The sequence below is a fragment of the Actinia tenebrosa genome, unplaced genomic scaffold, assembly GCF_029948245.1.
Source record: "Actinia tenebrosa isolate PJP-AT-01 unplaced genomic scaffold, QUT_ActTen_1.0 PGA_scaffold3__52_contigs__length_22856419, whole genome shotgun sequence".
Classification (NCBI taxonomy): Eukaryota; Metazoa; Cnidaria; class Anthozoa; order Actiniaria; family Actiniidae; genus Actinia; species Actinia tenebrosa.
In genome coordinates, this window is record NW_028292580.1 from 19,948,365 (window position 1) to 19,967,004 (window position 18,640).

An 18,640-nucleotide genomic window follows, 5' to 3' on the forward strand; every position below is an offset into this window, starting at 1 on the left:
ATGCGTATATATCATTAGGAAACAACCTAAAAAAATAGTTGTCTCAGTTGCATTACCTTGATCTTAAAAATCAGTATTGTTTATAATAACCAATATATTTTGCCGGTTGTTATAATCCCAAGTAAATTGCTTATAATAACCAATAATATTATGGTGGTTGTAACCCAAAGTAAATCGTTCATTTTAACCATTTTAAAACTGGTTGTCTCAGTTGCATAAATTCAACCAATATTTTTTGGTTGTTTCAACCAGGCAGTTTTTACAGTGTAGGTTGGCCCATAAGGACCATAAAGCAAGTAAGACGGGTTGCATGTTACAGGAGTTGCTGCATTGTAGATGTGGGTTGCTGAAACAAGTTCCTGTAAAAAGAAACGAGTTGCTGTATGTAGAGTTAATAAAATACGAGTTGCTACATCTTATAGCAAGTTGCTGCAAATAATCAAGAACGAAAAAAAAAAAAACGTTTTGGGCGCTATAGATCCCCCGCGGGTGTACTCTTGCCCGTTTAGGGTATGGATGTGCCGCTGAGCCCTCTGAACCCTGAAACTGTTCCAGAGTAAAAATTGTTGGCACGTACCCGTATAGCGAATATAGAGGAGTACCCCCCCCCCCCCGGATAGATCCCTTCTCCCCTTCCCTCCCCCCTCTGTCACTGGGACTTGTTAACCGTAAAGCAGTCTAAAGGGAATGCCACATAAAAGAAGTGCAATTGTTCTACTATAGTAAACAACCTGCAAACGTTTATAGAGCGTTTTCACGTGATGTCACAGCGGCCATTATGGGGTACCAAAACAATACATTTTCTATCCTCCGGGAATTGTGCAGAAAGTTTCTATTGTTTATGGCTGTCTTCCGACGTGAGTAAAAACGCTTGACTTCCCTTAGGTTTCGTGTGGGTTTCCTGTGTTTAAATCCCATAGTTCCCTGCGGTGACAGGAATCAACATGGCGGAAAAGGAGAATCAAACTGTATAACAAAAACGAAAGAAAACAGACTGGCTTACAGCCACTAGAAATGGGAGTCACGAGGTAATACCTAGCTTTATTCATTCAGGCATATGCAGGGAGGGCTTTGTTTGTTTTATGAAATACAAACAAGCATTTTGAGATCAATTTGATAGTTTATCGTAGCTAGACGTGGAGCGCGGTTTAAAGTGAAGGGGCCGTATGGGGGCTTTCAGCTTGGTTCAACCCTTCTTCTTCCCCGAAAAAAAAAATGTTTAAACTATATTTCAAGGACCGCGGAGCCGGGGTACTGGGGGGCTGTAGCCCCCTCACTTTTTGCGCCAAAAATACGAATGTAAATAAAAAACGTTTTCCCACGAAATTGGATTGAGAGTATGCTTAATTTTCAAATGCCAGCCCCCCCCCCTTCCCCACTTTTCAATATGCTCCGCGGTCCCTGTATGTTGCATATTGCATCTGAGTGATTGTGCTCGCTACATTTCATTTAATAAATTTAATAATGATAAAAGTTGAAAATAAATGTGATTTTTTTTTTTCATGCTGTAGCTCAACAATAAGTTACATATCTTTAATGATACATACTAATTGCAAGAACTTCGTCAGATAAAAAAAATAACATAACTAATAGGAATTAAGTATCATTTTAAAGTAAATTAAAGGTATAGACTGACATTTTGATATTACAGTAATGGTAAAAAGGTAAATTATACACTGTGAAAAGATGAAAAAGCTGACTGACAGTAATGGTAAAAAGGTAAATTATACACTGTGAAAAGATGAAAAAGCTGACTGACGATTTGGATGCTATCCTTCGTCCTAAAGTCAGAAAGTTTTTTCATCTTTTCATGGTATATGATTTACCCTTTTACCATTACTGTTTCATTAAAAACACTGACATAGCTCACATCGGTTTTTAGCTAGTTATCTCGTCTTTTGATATTACAGTTATTTTCATCATTCTTAGAGGGGGGGTGGGGGGGTGGGCTTTAGAATGAAGAATTTAAAAAATATATATAATTGAGTCCTATTTGTTATATTGTTATCTGTTATGTTTGTACATGAAGATATAGAAATATAGATAAGTTATAGTGCTTGGGAACGAGGTTATTCCGGGTGAAAGCCCTTGGAATTAAATTCGGAAAAATTAATTTCCGACCTCGCTGGGAATCTGTTATGTTTGTATGACAGTGTTCTTGTATTTAGGTGTAATTATTAAAAAAATAATAATAGAGAAAGAAATCGCTATGTATATAAGAAATGGAATGATTTATTGCAACCATATGAAATATGAGCACTGAAAAAAGACTGAACTCCAGATGGTTGGTGTGAATAATTTAATATATTTCCACCATATATTACTTTTCAACTTCTATGGTATTTATCTTTGTATAAGGGTTGGGTCACAGAACATATGAAAAAAGTATTGATCTTGTTCAACAAACTAGGATACCATTTAACATTGCCACTGTCCAACATTCATTCAGTAAACTTTGATGACACAAAAGCATTTAGAAGGCTTTCCAGTAAAATGATAAAAATCATTGGTGACCTAGAAGAATACTTCCAATAATGAATGAGTTTAAAGTTTGACATGATAGATGGTGATTGCTTGTTTGAACAGATTAATAAACAGTTTGCTGAATAGTCTGAGCAATGTGCCATGAATGTACAGTAGGTGATTCTTGATGAACATATGTACTGCATGTCCAAAAAATCATTATCAAGGACAAACACAATTGATCAGGATTTTTTATGTCAACTAGCATACAAGGATTCCACATCAGGAAATTAAGTGTCCCTGTTCACCTGATGGTGTCTGCAATAAAGAGAGCAAAGTTCTCTATATTTGTATGAATAATTATAAAGACTTAGCATATAGATTTTACGAATACAGAGGGAGGAGGGGTACCTTTGTGAATATCTGTATTACAAATGATATTTGATTACTAAAAAGCAATAACAGTTCATAAGTTCAGCATCCCCCATCTACTTTAAACATTCTCTGAGCAGTCCCTCTTTCTCCTTGTTTCTACAAAAATGCAGTGGCTATTTATACGGTAACAGTATGCTGACTTGCAATTTCTATTCATACGGATATTTAAATATTTCAATATTGTTTCAAATATGAAAAAAATCAGAAAGCATCCCAGTGAATTCTCTTCGTGGTTAGGTTTAGGGTTAGGGTTGGGATAGGCATTGTATATCATTTGGTGCCAAGGGTAACAGGTTCGAATCTTGCCTGCCATTGAATTTTTTCTCTGAGCAAGGAGAACCAAAATCCTCAAAGTCCCACTTTATTTAAATATCCGTACAAATAGAAATTGCAAGTTGGCATACAGTTAGGAATGCTATTTCTTATCCCCTTTTAGTTCCCTATCAATATTATATAATTTTTTATTTATTTATTATGAATTCAGAGTATTTCCTTGGGAGATTGCCGAGGGTAAGAGTGGCCAGCAAACAGTTGAAATGCTACAAAAACGAGCTGAGCTACTTGGTGCCACCAAAACTGGTAATTGGTGTGTTGACTGTGACACCTACATGTCTTCATCAAATGGTATGCAATCCCCTCTCCCTGAATGCTTTATTTGATTTTTAGATATAGTTAGTATAAATACACAGGTGATTATTTAAAATCTCACGAGCTGATTGGTCGAGAAACTCAGATTATCACATGATAATCACCAGCTCCAGCAATAATCCAAAATGGCGGGCAGCCGCTTTGTTGCTGTTACTGGGAAAAAATGTGTCTTTTATCTTCTTTATTTTCTTTTTTTTGAAGAAATCACCTGTGTATTTATACTAAAACAATAATTCACCAACTTCATTTAGGTTATTATTCCCTGATATTCACTTTGCTTCGGCGATTGTTAAATAATGTACATTTCAAGGCATGCTTTTTTTCAGTGTCTTCATCATCCAGCAAGTACATTCATCTTGTTCACAATACGGAATTCCCTTACACCTCGTTTGCAGTTCTTGAAAGTGGTACTTGTCTTGTTGCAAGTACTGGATTTGATTCTTTGATGATCAGAATAAAAGCTTTTTATGTTCAGAGAAAGGCTTCAAAGATAGAAGTGAGTGCTGGACTATATTTGCAAACTTATTTTAAATAGCATGACCACAGTAAATCCGTGAAACTTTAGTAATACTAAATAGCACAATTTTATGCAAATTCCATCATTTTCTATTTTTTAACTACAGTAGCACTATCTTGTACTATTTAGTAATTAGTGTTTCACAGATTTACTGTGGTCACTCTAGTCCATAAGAAAAATAAATTTTGCATTTTACATTTCTACATATTGTATTGCTCTTATAGCAATGGAAACCCACAATGTCAAAGGAAATTTTTAATATTCCTAATTTGGAAATATTTAAAAATATTAGGGATAATTTTGGAAATTATTCACGACTGTTGGCAAATTTGCAGTAATGTGGATAGAATTTGATTACTTTCCCTTGTAAAACCCAATATCGCAGATGCAATGAAAATTCATATGTGAGACCCAGTGTTGTGAATGGAATGTTGATAGTTTCCCATGTCAAATGCATTGTTGTGAATGGAACCAGTCTAGACTGGTATTTGCTTTCAAACTGATTGTCTGTTCACAGGCAGCCCAAAAAATGTTCCCTTGTATAGTTTATAATGGAATGTATGGGAGTTATGATGAAGATATAGTGATAAAATCTTTCACTCAACAATTTGCTTCATAACTTGCTGCAGTCATTGCTTGATTTAGAGAAAAGAGCAAATTTTGAAAAAGCTACTAAACGTCCCCAAATCTAGCTGAAACTTTGCTAGAAGACTGAACAAGGTTCAAGGAACGACTGTAGCAAGTTATGAAGCAAATTGTTGAGTGAAACATTTTATTGTTATTTTCATCATACCTTGCATACATTCATTATAAACCATACACAGGAACCTTGTTTGGGCTTGTTTTTTTCATATTTTACCACGCACACACAAAAAAATTCATTGTTGTTTGTTTACTCTAGGTAAAGGGAACAAGATATGAACATGGTGACTTTATACTAAAAATAGGACAGGTCCTTATTGGCCCAAGCGTCAAGGGTGTGGTGATAGAGGTATTGTTCAAATAAACACCTGATAAAAGAAATGATTAATTAATCTATTCATAATCGTAATATAGATAGAGTGCACGCACTAAACCTGTGAATAATATGTAGTACGGTATCCAATTGTTTTGCCTACGCATTGGTTCGCCTACTGAAGTTCGCCTACGTATAAGTTTTGCCTACTGAAGTTCACCTACGCAATACACTGGCACCGATTCATAAGTAGAAGCATTAGATGAAAAAAGAGGAAAACTTTTATGATCAAAAAGGCAGACACAAGAAAGTTTATGAAAGTCTCAAGGGAAACTAATCAACAGAAAAATTAGTACTAATTAGTAGTAATTCATACAGAATCCTTTGTTTCTTATCGTTTGATTATCACTATTTAGTACTAAAAATTAGTATTTGCTTCACAGGTTTAGTGCTAGCACTCTAACACTATTAAAAATATTTACAGAGAGAATTCAAACTCATATTTATTATAATTGATGATTGTCTATTTATTTGTAAAGAAATTTGGATGGTTTTTTACCCAGGGAGGAATGGGTGATGTAGGGGTGAGAATGCTTGTCTATCACCAATGTGACCTGATCACTCATCGTATCATGTTATCACTCTCAGCATATATTTTAAAATATATATATATATATATATAAATTCATAAATTCAGACCCTTCCAACCTGCCTGCCATACCTTTAACTCACTAATCAATATTGAAAACTCATGAATAATTCATGAGGAAAACACGAGATAAATCATGACCATGAAGGAGGTTTTATATCTGATATAAATTCGTCTTCATTTGCATAAACTTGAACTTGGATTTTCTCTATCAAACTTGGTTCATTTTGTAAAGAATTCGGTACAATATGAGAACACACATCATTGGCTATGCCTCGTGCTTTATACCCGAAAAGACACTCCTGCTTGTTTATTAAACATTATGTAAAGAAATTCTGATGGTTTTTTACCCAGGGAGGCATGGATGATGTAGGGGTGAGAATACTCGCCTATCACCAATGTGACCTGGGTTTGATTCTAACACTCATCATATCATTTTATCACTCTCAGCATATATAAATATAAAAATATATATATTCAAAATATATAAAAATATATATAGCTTCAAAAATGAATAGTTAATGAGCATTTAGACCTATCAGGTCCTTCAAATCCATCACTTGCATGAATCTTCATACCTGATAATAGTTCAACATGGATATCTTTATATAAAGATTTTGAAATCGTTGTAAAGGACCAAAAGAGTGCAGGAGCATGTCACGAATAAGGACCCTTAATACTCATTAATTATTCATGAACTTTTGAAGTCGTTCAATAAACTCACAGATCGTGTTTTATCAGGTCGAAAACCCAATAAAACACTCCTGCTCATTCATTAAACTATACTCAAACCACCCCAGAGTTCATTGAATCCAGCACATGCATTCTGGAGTGAACCAATACACCTAAGTCCAATATGGCACAGGGCCGAGTGTGTTACATTGAAGACGAGGCATCCAGGGCTTAAATGCAAAAGAAATAATATGGTGTCAATGCAAAGTATACACTTGTTCACTTGTTCTGTCTTTCTTTTCTACTTACATTCAGGAGCGCAACAATTTTGCAGCATCAATTCATTAAAAAATACTGTAAATTTGGCCCCGGATGCCTCGTTTTCAACTGGCCATGCGCCAATTTGGATTTAGGTGTATGTGAACCAAACTCTGTTCTCTTACGCGTAGTTTACATCTTTTGCAGCTTGAGTACCTTCCTTGTCAAGATGTAGATCAGTGCTGGAGTCTAATTATCGAATGGGCTGCTAGCTTCCTTGGAAGTTCATTCTCTGCTCCTTCAATTCCCAAAACATCCAACAAAGAAACTGGTTTATTTCGCCCTTCAGACATTATACTTCAATATATAGATTTATTTAATTCGTATAGAAAGGTACAGAGTGGGCCATGACATTCTCATACAACTGGCAGGACTTAATGTCCCTTTCTTAACCAACCTCGCATTTTGCATCAAGAAATGTTCTTGATTAATAATCTGTATATAAACTCTTAGACTCGCAAAGATTGAGTGTAAAGATTTGTTAAAGAACTTGTTGTCGTATTATTTATTGTTACTGACTGCTTTGTTTATCACCCTCCACCCTTGATTGTATTGCCCTGTATCACTATTATGTCGCAGCTAAGAGAGACTAAATGTTGAAAAACGATAGTCCCCTTCACAGTTCCCTGTGCCATCTTGAAAGGTATCCGTGCCTTTGCATCGAAGCGAGACGAACGGTGAGCTTGCAATGATAGTCTTTTAATTAGTTATCAAAACAATAAATGGGAAGAGCGCGCGCGCGCAAGATTATGATGAGTGAGGATGATGGTGATCAGTGAGGATGGTGATGATGATGAGTGAAAATGGTGATGATGATGAGTGAGGATGACGATGATGAGTGAGGATGGTGATGATGATGAGTGAAGATGGTGATGATGATGAGTGATGATGATGATGATGAGTGAGGATGGTATTGGTGATAATGACGATGATGATGACAGGATTTGTTGTCCAAAGTTCATATTCTTTTGGAGGAAGGTTATAAATCCTTTGAAACACTTCGCTTTATTCATAGCAGTTGTTGTCAGCATTTGGACCTTGAAGTAATTGCTAAGGGTCATAATAGGCTTTTTCGATTTATTAAAATACTGCTGTGTTCCTTGACTACAGATTCATTTACGCAGAGATAGCCTCGATTTTTTAACATCTGTAGAAAAGCGTCCAAAACGCTTTACGCTCTGAGGTTGCTGAAGGGGAGTGCTGTCCCTAATGCCATCCTGGTGACAGTTTATTTCACCTGTATTGGACCCACACTTGAATATGCATGCGATATGTGGCGCAGCACTCCTGCAATTGTATTTACGTGATTAGTTGGAGGCTATTATTTTAGTTTTGTATACATGTTACAATATTTGTAACTCGGTCTGTACTGAAGGATGCTCATTAAAGATTATTATTAAAAAGAGAAAAGAAAAACATCAAAAGTTATCAAAATTCAAATTCAAAAGTGTTTGTATTGTTAAATTTGCGTATTCTTTACGTTACTGTTGGTATTTTTGAATATTTTGACGTTAAAATGAGGCTAGCCCCGCGTATGTGAATCCGTCGTCAAGGTATTTTACCAATACGAAAAAGTCTATTGATTCTAACTAATTAATGATAATTAATCGTGACGTCATAATTACGCCTTCATCACAAATTGCTGAGCTAAATGTAGAGGAAATCAGATATAGACAATCTTGCCATTCAACGGCATGAAACCTCGTGAATTTACCATTGTACTGGCATTTTTGTTTAGCAGCTGCGTTGCTGATGCAAAAGGCTTGAGCACAACAGGTAAGAATCAAACTCTTGGCATTTAAAGCAAAGCGCGCGCGCTTGTATGTATGTGTTACTCGAAATAGACAGACAATAGACAAAAACGTGCAATCACGAGCCTAAAAGGTACGAAACGACAAAATGGTCTACATTCCGCGCAACTGAAACGTTAGAGAGTTTTAGATTGACTTTTTTTTCTCCCCACAAACGGCAAACGTGACCACGTTTTCATCGTTTTCCTGTATTTTACTTTACCTTTTGCAAACCTTCTCACCAAAGACAAATATTCTTTTGTTTTTCTACTACTTGGACTTTTTTGCGATTCTTTTTCAGTCATTTAAAAGAATTTTTTACTGGTCAACTGACGCTTCACGTTTGCCGTGAACGTAAATCTAAAATTCTCTATTGTTACACACCTGTATGAATGCACTGTCTTATGTCCGTCCAACTACAAAAGAATGCAAGAAAGATACATCGAAACTATCAAAAACGTCCTTTTTCAGTATTTCTTATTCGTAATGATTTACATTTTGACATACATAAAAATGGGCATGATGGTCACTTTAAGTGCTGGAGTAAGCTTTTGTCGTTGAGTCAATTGTTTATTGAGGAATAACTTTTGATAAACTATAAGAATTGAGGCTGAATTCACCTTATCGGCGTTAGCCTGGATTGTGTTACGGTCACCAAAACGTTCGGACATCGTTCTTGGATTTCCATACAAATTCACTGACTTTAAAGAGAAAATTTAGATAGATTTCTTTAGTTAGCTCTCTTAACAGCAATAAGAAAAGCATCAATCAAGCTAGAAAATGATCAATTACTTGTATTTAGAGAACTTTCTAAACATTTAGGCAAGTAAATAGTTCATTTAGATTCAGTTCATTTGTACGGAAACTCGAGAACAATGTCCGAACTTTTTGGTGTCTGTAACACAATCTAAAACAATTTATACTCCCGTGACGGCCAGCGCCGAAAAGGTGAATTATATTTGGTGTGATCTTTTGATTTTTTGGATTAATCTGGTTCCGTAGAAGCTTTTCACAACCACAGCCTTACTACGACCCAATCAGCACAAGTATTCAATGCTACAAAGCTAAACAGTACCCACCCAGGTAATTTTACGAATGAGCCGACGATAGAAGCAACCAAGGCGACGCTTACTAATGTAACAAAACCAGCAGTGATTGGTTCTACGACTGACTCGCTAAGGCCAACTACAAAAAAAACTACTACAGTGTTTAGTTCTATAAGTAACTTGGTGACGGAACCTGCTATGAAGATTGTGAAAGACATACCTTTGCTAGGACGACAAGAAGACTCGTCTAAATCAGGGAAAAAGACGTTTTTGAATACAGTGTATGGAAAGCTCGCTCTAGGAAGCGGACTGGCCTTTCTCTTGGTGGTATTAGGTGCAGCAGCTTTTCTTTTCGCGTAAGTCAGTAAAATGCACTCACCTTTTATCTCTTCTGTTTGACCTTTTTTGTATAGTTTTGTTTTATTTCTTCGTTTGGTTTTGTTTTCGTTTTTCTTTCTTCCATTATATTTTGTAATCTCATTTTTTCCCGTTTTCATTTCTTTTTTTTTTTTTATTTGAAAAAATTACCCATACATTTGGAATATTTGCTCTTTTTGGTCTTTTTCCTCTCTTTCCAGAGCAAAAGGTTGTTCGTAAAAGTAAAGTTATATAGCACAAGTAAACTAAATCATACAATACAGTCCGTGAATATTTGAATTAACTGAATCCACTTCTGTTTTTTGCCTAGATAGTCATTATTTTGAGAAAAGATCCAAAAACCCAGTTTTTGAGACATAATTTGTATGGGCTTACATGAGGGGGCGTGAGCTTGAAATCGTAGCCTACCAAATGTTAACAGATTTTTTCTGATGTTTCTTTTTTCCATTTTCATTTCTTTTTCCGCTTTCATTTCTTTTTTCCGTTTTCATTTCTTTTATTGTACTTGTCCTATTTCGAGTCCACTTTTAGGTCATTACATTCATGTTATACATTTTGTATGATAATTCCAGTGGTTATTACTACGACAAGAAAATGGAAAGCAAAGAGACTGTAATAATGGGAGATATAGAAAGCGCTGATGATCAAGACGATGAAGTCAATCGTAAAGGTGACAAATCAGGATACGTCAAAATTAGCAGTAAGTATCAGACATTATAAAATAACTGTTATGAAGCTCGCGTTCTGATTGGTTGGGAGCGCGTGCTCTATGAAAGCACACAGCACGCGCGCGCACTTTTAGTAGCGTCGTTCCTATCTAAAATAACAGTTATCGTAATTTGTATTTTATAAAAGAAATAAAAATCTTGTTTGCTGTGCTGTGTGGAATTATAAAGCACTTGGGGATTGGCAGAACAGTCAAGAAGTGTCGAGAAGCACTCCGCGTCTCCTAACACTTCTCTCGTGTTCTGCAAACCCCCGCGTGCTTTATAACTGCACACAGCACGCGCGCGCGTTTTCCATTTCTTCAACTGAGAAGTATACGTATTCTTGGGGTGCATGATACGTCATAGCCGCCATTTTGGTTCACGATAACAAGGCATTCCTCAATTAGCTTTTCTCGTTAGATCAACCAAGATGGCGGCTTTTTCATCGGTATTAAGGGATTTTGAGTCATGTTGTTGCAATCAAAGAATACGTAAAGTAGTTAGTGTAGCTCGTATTCTTTTCTGGTGGAAGCTAGAGTAGCTCACTAGCTATTTTTACTATTACTGGGTATGGCGTTGATTGCTGGATGGATTTCTTATGACTGTGAAACGACAGTACCACAAAACGATATTCATTCATTTATCAACAACATTTATACAGAGATGCCCAGTTCATCAAATTAAACTTACAGACAGAAAATATAGTACAGAGTACAAAATACTAAGATTAAAACATGTGTTAAAACATGTAGTAGTACTGCAAAAAAGGAAATACGAGAAGCTTCTCGTATTTACTTTTATAATACAACTATATGCCCGAACCAATATATTTATGTAGTATTGATGGCTTTCACGTCGGCCATGTTGGAGGAATTTAACAAAAGAATTGTCAATGAATTCTTTTGTTATATCCTCCAACATGGCCGCCGTGTCTTTTGTCATTTAATTCTCTTGTGAATGGTTGAAAATCATGGCGCACAGGGTTAAATCTTTTAGCGAGAACTAAAATGCTTTTTAAGACCAGACTTGAGTCTTGTTAAGTCTTGTACCCTCCACAGGTACACTCAATCACAGCGCGCTAGATCAATGGTTAATTATCGAATGAGCCGGAAAATGACCCCCGGTTGGTCCAGACACACTAACTAACCTTTTATCTTTCCTTTGCTTTTAGATGATAGGGATAACTAATTCCTTCGCTTCAATCAGAAAACTGCATTCTTTTGTACATGACTCGCTTATAATTCTCTATGCATTCATGCTCATAGAGTACACACCTATACTGATATGCTACAAGATATTATTAATGGAAGAATGAAGTGATTAAACAATTATTGAATGTATTTGAACATCGTATTGTAAAAAGTACCATGACCAAGGCGAATGGGCAGAAAAACGACAAGCCCGCTACTTACACGTTTTTTTTACTTAACTGAGTTTAAAACTCCAAATTTCTTTAGCGTTTCGTTTGTGTCACTGCTGCTGGAAACGTGTGACGAAATTTTGTCGAATTAGAGTAAATATCAAGACTTAGTCATATTTCACAATCTTATAACACAATTGTGAAATATGAAAAAAAAAGACTTAGTATTTATGAAAATATCACCTCTCCCAAAGTACACGGCTTTATATCTCAAATACGTATTCAAACAATTTTGGTCGCTTTTGATATTTTGCTATTTGGCTCCAAAAGAACTTGTTTACAAAATATTGAGCTCAAAATATGTAAACCGTTTTTCTGCCCTGTCGACCAAGGCTGTGTTGTCAGCAGAAGCCATTAAAAAGGTTAAAGTTCGTATTTTGTGTTTAAAAATACACATGCATACTTGCCGCAGTAGTGTTAGTAGGATGAACTCGAAATTTCTTCATACTGCATTGAGCGTTTAAAATTTTCTATTTCATTCAGTCAAAGTGTGTGTATTTGTAAACATCACGTTCACTCACACCAGTCCAAGGGCGGATCCAGGGGGAGGGTCGGGGGGGTCGCGACCCCCCTGTCATTCCTGAGGTCAAACGGGCTTCTTGTGGTAAAAATGCGACTGGGATTCCTTTGCCCACAAAATTTACCCCTGAGATCCCCCCTTCAAAAAACCCTGGATCCGCCCTTGCAGTCTCTTGTCCCTCCACCCATTCTATATTTATACATACTGTCAGTCACTTATCAATGCTCCCTAAAATAGCCGGGTACATACGTACTTACCGGCAATTGAGTATATTGACTATAGCTCAGTCCAGAATGTTTTGTGTTAAAAGCTGTCATTCGTACATTCCATCGACGGTCAGTTATATATATGTTGAGTGATACTGTACAAGATGGCACTGCACTGCAATCCCGAGGGGAAGACTCCTATAATATATAGAATTGCGGGGATGTTCGTCGTAGCTTTTAGGGTTCCAGATCTTCAATTTGGTACCTCTAAGGGTCTCGCAAACCTAAACGGACCCCCAAAGAGCAATTCAGTACCTCTTAAGGGTGTTTTTTGAGGAAAAAGATACCTTTGATTATATGATGACGCTCAGATGAATGCCAGCTGCAATTTAGGATATTTATTTTCAGTTTATTGTCTGACAGATTAGGAGTCATTTTCAAAGTTTCCGACGAGCATCCCGCCCTTCTATATATATGACACCCCCCCCCCCTCCCCCTTCCGGGGGACTGCAATAACTTGAATGAACACCATAAACTTAAAACGTTGTTATTTTTCTAAAAGATGATTCCTGAAATGTTTTATATTTTGTAAAAGCTAAGAAATACGAGCAAATTTTAATTCAAGAACACTTTAGGGTAACATTCCCTCATTTGACTTTGCTTTTACATAATTTGGATAGAAGAAATCATTCAATTTCTTTATCCATTTGAAGTAACTTTTGTTGGATTCCTTCTTTGCTGTTCTTGAAGCCATAAAAAGCGTAGATTAAACTACCTAGGATATAAGACAATAAAGTAAAATTTCCAGTTGCAGAGCATTGAATTTAACTATATTTACAATTTAAAATATATTCAGGACCGACCCTCATCAAAAGTATCGTGGATACAAGGCTGCTGGGGTGCCAATGGGGGTATACCCGATTGTTAGTTAAATACTAATTTTTCAGACAAATGCCAGTTAACTGTTTACTACTAAGGACTGCGTTCATAATGTATGGCAGAAATGTCCAGAATAATTCTTAACACCACCCTTAAAGTCATGCAAAAAAAATACGACCTTCCCCCAAGCAAGGCTTGTAGCTTCTTCCAGAAATTGTGCATCCCCCCTATTGTTCCCTTTTTTGCTACTGAAATTTTCTCGATCCCCCCTCAATTTCACCTGCCCCCCCCCCCCTCTGCCATACATTATGAACGCAGCCTAATTGTAGGTCATTTTTCAGTTAACTTCTGTTGTATTGCCCGATTGTCACTGTTAGCTACCAACCCCATTTTCCAACATGGAAAAGCAAAAGAAATCACACTTTTTTTCGATGCGTTTTGTGGCATTCCTTTTGTATTTCTATGTTAGCCTCACATTCAAGACAATTTTAAAAACGGTTCATTATACTTTTAGAGCACGATATACTTCTGTACAAAGATTCAAAGTTAAAACAACAACATTTAGCAGCTACTTGATGGGTATTCAACATTTCTTGTGTAATTCAACCAGGGATGTCGAACTTTCGATACCGTATATTGTCAAGACCCGGCGTATATTTTTACTCTGTACAATTGTATACAGTCTATTGAAAAAACGTTGTCACCGTCTCAAGCCTTTCTATACGCGACTTGACCAAAAGCAAATATGAATAAAAATCACTGAAGTGGTTAAATATTCGTTCTGAATTAATTATTCCCACTAGTAATAAGACGATAATGTTGAGCACAACAATCCATTAAATGCATGTCTTTGGTTTAGCGAAAGGAAAACAAAGTAGTTATGATTCAATTCCCAATTTAGAAAATATTTTGATGCTTAAAAGCCATGAAAAAAATGAAACGTCTCCGTCAACAATGCCCGCTCGCCAGCGAAGGAGTGTTTTTTTAAACCCTAGGCATAGCTAATTAGATTGTAAAATTATGCAGTCAAGTGTTTCATTCCTTCTACCCGTAGTCTCTCTGTCCAGACGCGTAGGCTTGAGATGGTTGACGACAACACTTTTTGAATTGACTGTATATAACGCACGTATTTCCATAGTGTGTTCATTGTTAAATTATTTCTCCCCCCTACCACCCCTCCCCCCACTTTCTCAATCGGATGTTACACTGGTCATCCTGACAACTTTTTTCTTACTTACCTATAATCATCCACACTCCAAACCTTACGTAAGTCCAATAATTCAAATTCACAATCAATAAGAAGTTAATGACCAGCGTCATTATGGGAAGAGCAGGGACCATGGGCACCATGAATGGAAACGTGGCTGAGTTCCTGGGCAACTGGTACAGAAATACTATGACTGATATAATAATAGCTCCACTGATACAAGTCACTAAAATAGCCCATCCCTTCAGTAACCTTATCTGATTGTGTGCAAAACTGACCATGATGCAGAAGATAATCAGACCCGCTGAAAGTGCAAATATGGCTACGCTAGCATAGAAACTAGATCTCTCAGTTGGTTCACTCTTGTTCTCGGGTTCATTAGGTGATGCCTCTTCGTTAGTGCTATCAGAAGTGGTCAGTTGTGTGTATTCTGCTCCATATTTCCTGGTTTCATCTTTCTTATCTTTGCACCACAAAGCCTTTAGCCAGACTTTCACCCTATTACTCCCTTCTTCTTCTTTTTCTTCTTCTTTAATTATTATAGGATCATCATCGTAAACACTCTCTATGCCACACTGAAACCTCGTCAATAACACACCGATAACTACTAAAGTGTATGCAGTCAGTGTTCCAATGGAAAGCATTTCGATCAACTGTTCCAAATTTAGTATGACGGCAAGTGTTCCAGAGATGGTGGTAGAACATAGGAGAGCACGAAGAGGGACGTGGGTCTTACTGTTGATGCTGTCTAACCATTTGAATAATAATCCATCTGAAGCAATGGCGTGAATGAGTCGCGGTGCACCAAACGATACTGCGAGTAGGCATGTCAGCATCGAAGCGATGGCCCCAATGTCGATAATATACTTGGCTGCAATAAATCCTCTTTTGGCAAATGCTTCAGCGAGAGGAGAAAACTCGTCAAGTTGGTTATATGGCAGCATTAATGTCAGGACGGTAGATATTCCAAAATAAGACAAGAAACTAACACCAATTGTGACCAGAATTCCTCTTGGAAGTACTATTTTTGGATTGAGAGTCTCTTCTGCCGCTGTTCCGATCACATCGAAGCCTGCGAAAGCATAAAAAGAACTGCCAGCTGCCGTGATGACACCCTGAAATCCATAAGGAGCAAATTTTTCCCATGAGGACCAGTTACTGGTATCTGCATAGTATGATCCAACGCATAAAGCAAATGTTATAACTAGAAGGTTGATACCTGTAACCGTATTGTTAAAAACGGAACTGTGCTTGACTCCAGATCCAATAATAATGGACATTAATATCAAAATAAATAGGGCCAGGAAGTCAGGAAATTTCGCAAGTGCAGGGCTTTCCCACCAGCTTAATTTGTCGAGGAAATGTTCGTAAATGTATCCTCCAGATAAAGAGTTGATGTACTCACTACACGCTCTGCCAAGTGCTGATATTCCAATGATATACTCAAGAATCATGTTCCAGCCAGCAATAAAAGCCCAAACTTCCCCCAGAGATAGATATGTATACGTGTATGCTGATCCTGATTTTGGAGCTCGACATGCAAACTCTGAGTAACATAACCCAGACAACAGTGAAGAGAGTGCTGCCAGAGAAAACGATAACACGATTGATGGCCCAGCCATATCCCGCGCAAGTTTACCTATAAGAATGTAAACCGTGATACCAATGGTTGAGGCTATTCCAAGTGCAGATATGTCCAACGTATTCAGACATCGAACGTAGCTGTTGGGCTCTTCTTTCTTTGAGGAAACATATTTTCGTTTCCTTGTTAAGTTTTTAAAAACGGTAGCCATTTTTAAAATAGTTTCTTATATTGATGGTTTGACTAATCGGAAATCGAGTGTGTATGTTCAATGATCTGTTCTCTGGTACCTGTAAGCGTTCTTTCGCTCAGAGAGATAGATGTCGCTTGGCACGATTATATTGAATATCCACCTTTCTGTTGCAAAGTACCTGCTTAGAATTCAATGTTTAAAAAAAAAAGTCATTTATCAAGATGTATGTTAATTTTCAATTAAAAAGACAATAGGCTATGTATTATAATATTATTATGAATCCGATGAAGAATTAAATAAAGAATTAAAAAGATTAATGTAAGATCTTTCATATATGGTTTTCAACAGAGATTGGTGAACATCCATCAATAAACCAGGATTAAAGTTTTGTATATATTTTACATTGATCTATAAGGAAACGTCTATGCTAAGAGCTGCTGTTTTGACATTGTTGTGATGTAGGAAGGTGTGTTGGTTACCGTGGTGTCCATGTCGTAGAAAGTGTAAAATCGTTAAAACAAAGAAAAGAAGTAAACAGATAGCAAAGTATTCATCGTATTTCGTCTTACAAAACCTTCAAAAATTTCCCTGTTGTCCAATAGTTCTATCTTTCGCCGTTCACGTAGTTTGCGTGTTGATATAATCATTATTAGCGTTGTCTGCATAGGTATGAGTCACTCAGCCGAACCACGTGCTCTGCGTGGCATGTATGCTCTGTCTCGCAACGTTTTTGATCGCGTGACAAAACTGCTATATATTGGGGTATTAAACAAACTATTTTTACTAGAAAATAAAATCTATTATTTTGGAGCAGATAGTAATAAAAGTGTTGTCTAGATATACCATGAAGCCAATATAGGCCTTCTGAGTGTAGGACAGACATTACATCCACTTACACTTAGCTGTTAAAAGCTTTTCACTCAAACGGCCACCGGTTGGCTCAGTTGGCTGAACTATGGACTGTTGTGTGGGAGGTCGTAGGTTTAAGCTGAGGCGGACCAACACTCAGAGTCTTAAAATATCTGAGCAGAAAGTGCTTCCTTTGAAATTACATCTATAAATGGTTAGACTTTCAAGCATCTCGGGACTAAAATAACAAGGCTGTGGGTTCGAGTTCTAATCAGGGCATATGTTTTGTTGTTATATATTGCATAGAGAATAAAGTAAAAAGAGAAAGTTTGTGGTCTGAGTAGGAATTATTGTTGGTAAAGTATTGCGAGTCGTCTTAGGCTTTTCTCTTTCAGAGTCGACTTATCAAATTTTAGGGTTAGGGAAGCCCATGTCTTCTAATCTAACACCTATTATCTTAGGATCGAAATTGAAGTATAATGAGTGGATTCTTTAATTTCAGCATATTACAACAGACGGCAGAAAAATATTTAAATAAATAAATATGTAAAAGCTAGGGTCAATTCATGAATAATAATAATTAAAAAACTACACTGTGCTACACAGCTTGGTCCATACAAAGGTCAGTCGGCAAAGTATAAGCCTTAAACTCCAGAATCAGGAGTCTTTATTGATTTCGCAGTTTCATTATTTATCAAAACCGATATTGAGCTTCAAATTGCCAGACCAAATCACAGGAAAGGATGATAATAACCTTTTGAACCACAAATTGTTGACTTCTCAGCAAGTGGTAATATTGGTCGTTTGATCAGGACGTCAGCCACAGGCGACGTGAAAGGTAGAGAATTGGCCCTAAAACTGAGCCCCTAGGTACACCACGTTCAGACCAAGAGGTTCGAATTTTCCGTTTGTACAAAATGCGTGCAATATACGTTTTTGTATTTAAAAATACAACTTGAAACGCTTTTAAATACAATTCCATAATACTAAGGGAAGAGCTTGCGAGACGGCACTTCACTCTGCATTGATTGACCAAAGTTGGTGAATTATAACGTGATCTTCTTCTTTAGCCAAAGTCCGTTTCAACCAAAACCATCCGTGCATAAGAAGAAGCGAATATTAATTTATGAGTTTGAAATTACGAATTACTCGCTTTGTATTTAACTTGGAAACAATCTGTGAAAATGTTCTGCAAGAGAAATTATT

The 18,640-nt window shown here is 36.7% G+C and overlaps 3 protein-coding genes across 3 annotated transcripts; 2 read left to right on the plus strand and 1 right to left on the minus strand.

The window, feature by feature from the left end:
* Window positions 1-926: 926 nt before the first annotated feature.
* On the plus strand, window positions 927-7,146 carry LOC116305616 (mediator of RNA polymerase II transcription subunit 20). Its single transcript, XM_031715561.2, has 5 exons — window positions 927-1,028; window positions 3,383-3,522; window positions 3,873-4,042; window positions 4,965-5,054; window positions 6,805-7,146. Exons 1-5 carry the CDS (start codon window positions 1,015-1,017, stop codon window positions 7,006-7,008), a joined length of 618 nt encoding a protein of 205 aa, XP_031571421.1. The 5' UTR covers window positions 927-1,014; the 3' UTR covers window positions 7,009-7,146.
* A 1,205-nt stretch (window positions 7,147-8,351) lies between these two features.
* LOC148908854 (uncharacterized) lies at window positions 8,352-11,893 on the plus strand. The gene is made up of 4 exons (XM_089035251.1): window positions 8,352-8,433; window positions 9,450-9,849; window positions 10,444-10,571; window positions 11,750-11,893. The coding sequence occupies exons 1-4, from the start codon at window positions 8,352-8,354 to the stop codon at window positions 11,764-11,766; spliced, it is 627 nt and encodes a 208-aa protein (XP_088891377.1). The 3' UTR covers window positions 11,767-11,893.
* Window positions 11,894-13,302: 1,409 nt separating this feature from the next.
* On the minus strand, window positions 13,303-16,813 carry LOC116305622 (cationic amino acid transporter 2-like). The gene is made up of 2 exons (XM_089035527.1): window positions 14,842-16,813; window positions 13,303-13,499 (listed from the first exon to the last, which is right to left on the minus strand). The coding sequence occupies exons 1-2, from the start codon at window positions 16,601-16,603 to the stop codon at window positions 13,411-13,413; spliced, it is 1,851 nt and encodes a 616-aa protein (XP_088891653.1). The 5' UTR covers window positions 16,604-16,813; the 3' UTR covers window positions 13,303-13,410.
* Window positions 16,814-18,640: the final 1,827 nt, after the last annotated feature.

Coding starts and splice junctions, on each gene's coding strand:
- LOC116305616 (XM_031715561.2), top strand. Junction 4,043..4,964: donor GAAAGGCTTCAAAGATAGAA/GTGAGTGCTGGA, acceptor TGTTTACTCTAG/GTAAAGGGAACAAGATATGA. Junction 5,055..6,804: donor TCAAGGGTGTGGTGATAGAG/GTATTGTTCAAA, acceptor CATCTTTTGCAG/CTTGAGTACCTTCCTTGTCA.
- LOC148908854 (XM_089035251.1), top strand. CDS start 8,352: ATGAAACCTCGTGAATTTACCATTGTACTGGCATTTTTGTTTAGCAGC. Junction 8,434..9,449: donor AAAAGGCTTGAGCACAACAG/GTAAGAATCAAA, acceptor CTGGTTCCGTAG/AAGCTTTTCACAACCACAGC. Junction 9,850..10,443: donor GCAGCAGCTTTTCTTTTCGC/GTAAGTCAGTAA, acceptor TGATAATTCCAG/TGGTTATTACTACGACAAGA.
- LOC116305622 (XM_089035527.1), bottom strand. CDS start 16,603: ATGGCTACCGTTTTTAAAAACTTAACAAGGAAACGAAAATATGTTTCC. Junction 13,500..14,841: donor TGGAGTGTGGATGATTATAG/GTAAGTAAGAAA, acceptor CTTATATCCTAG/GTAGTTTAATCTACGCTTTT.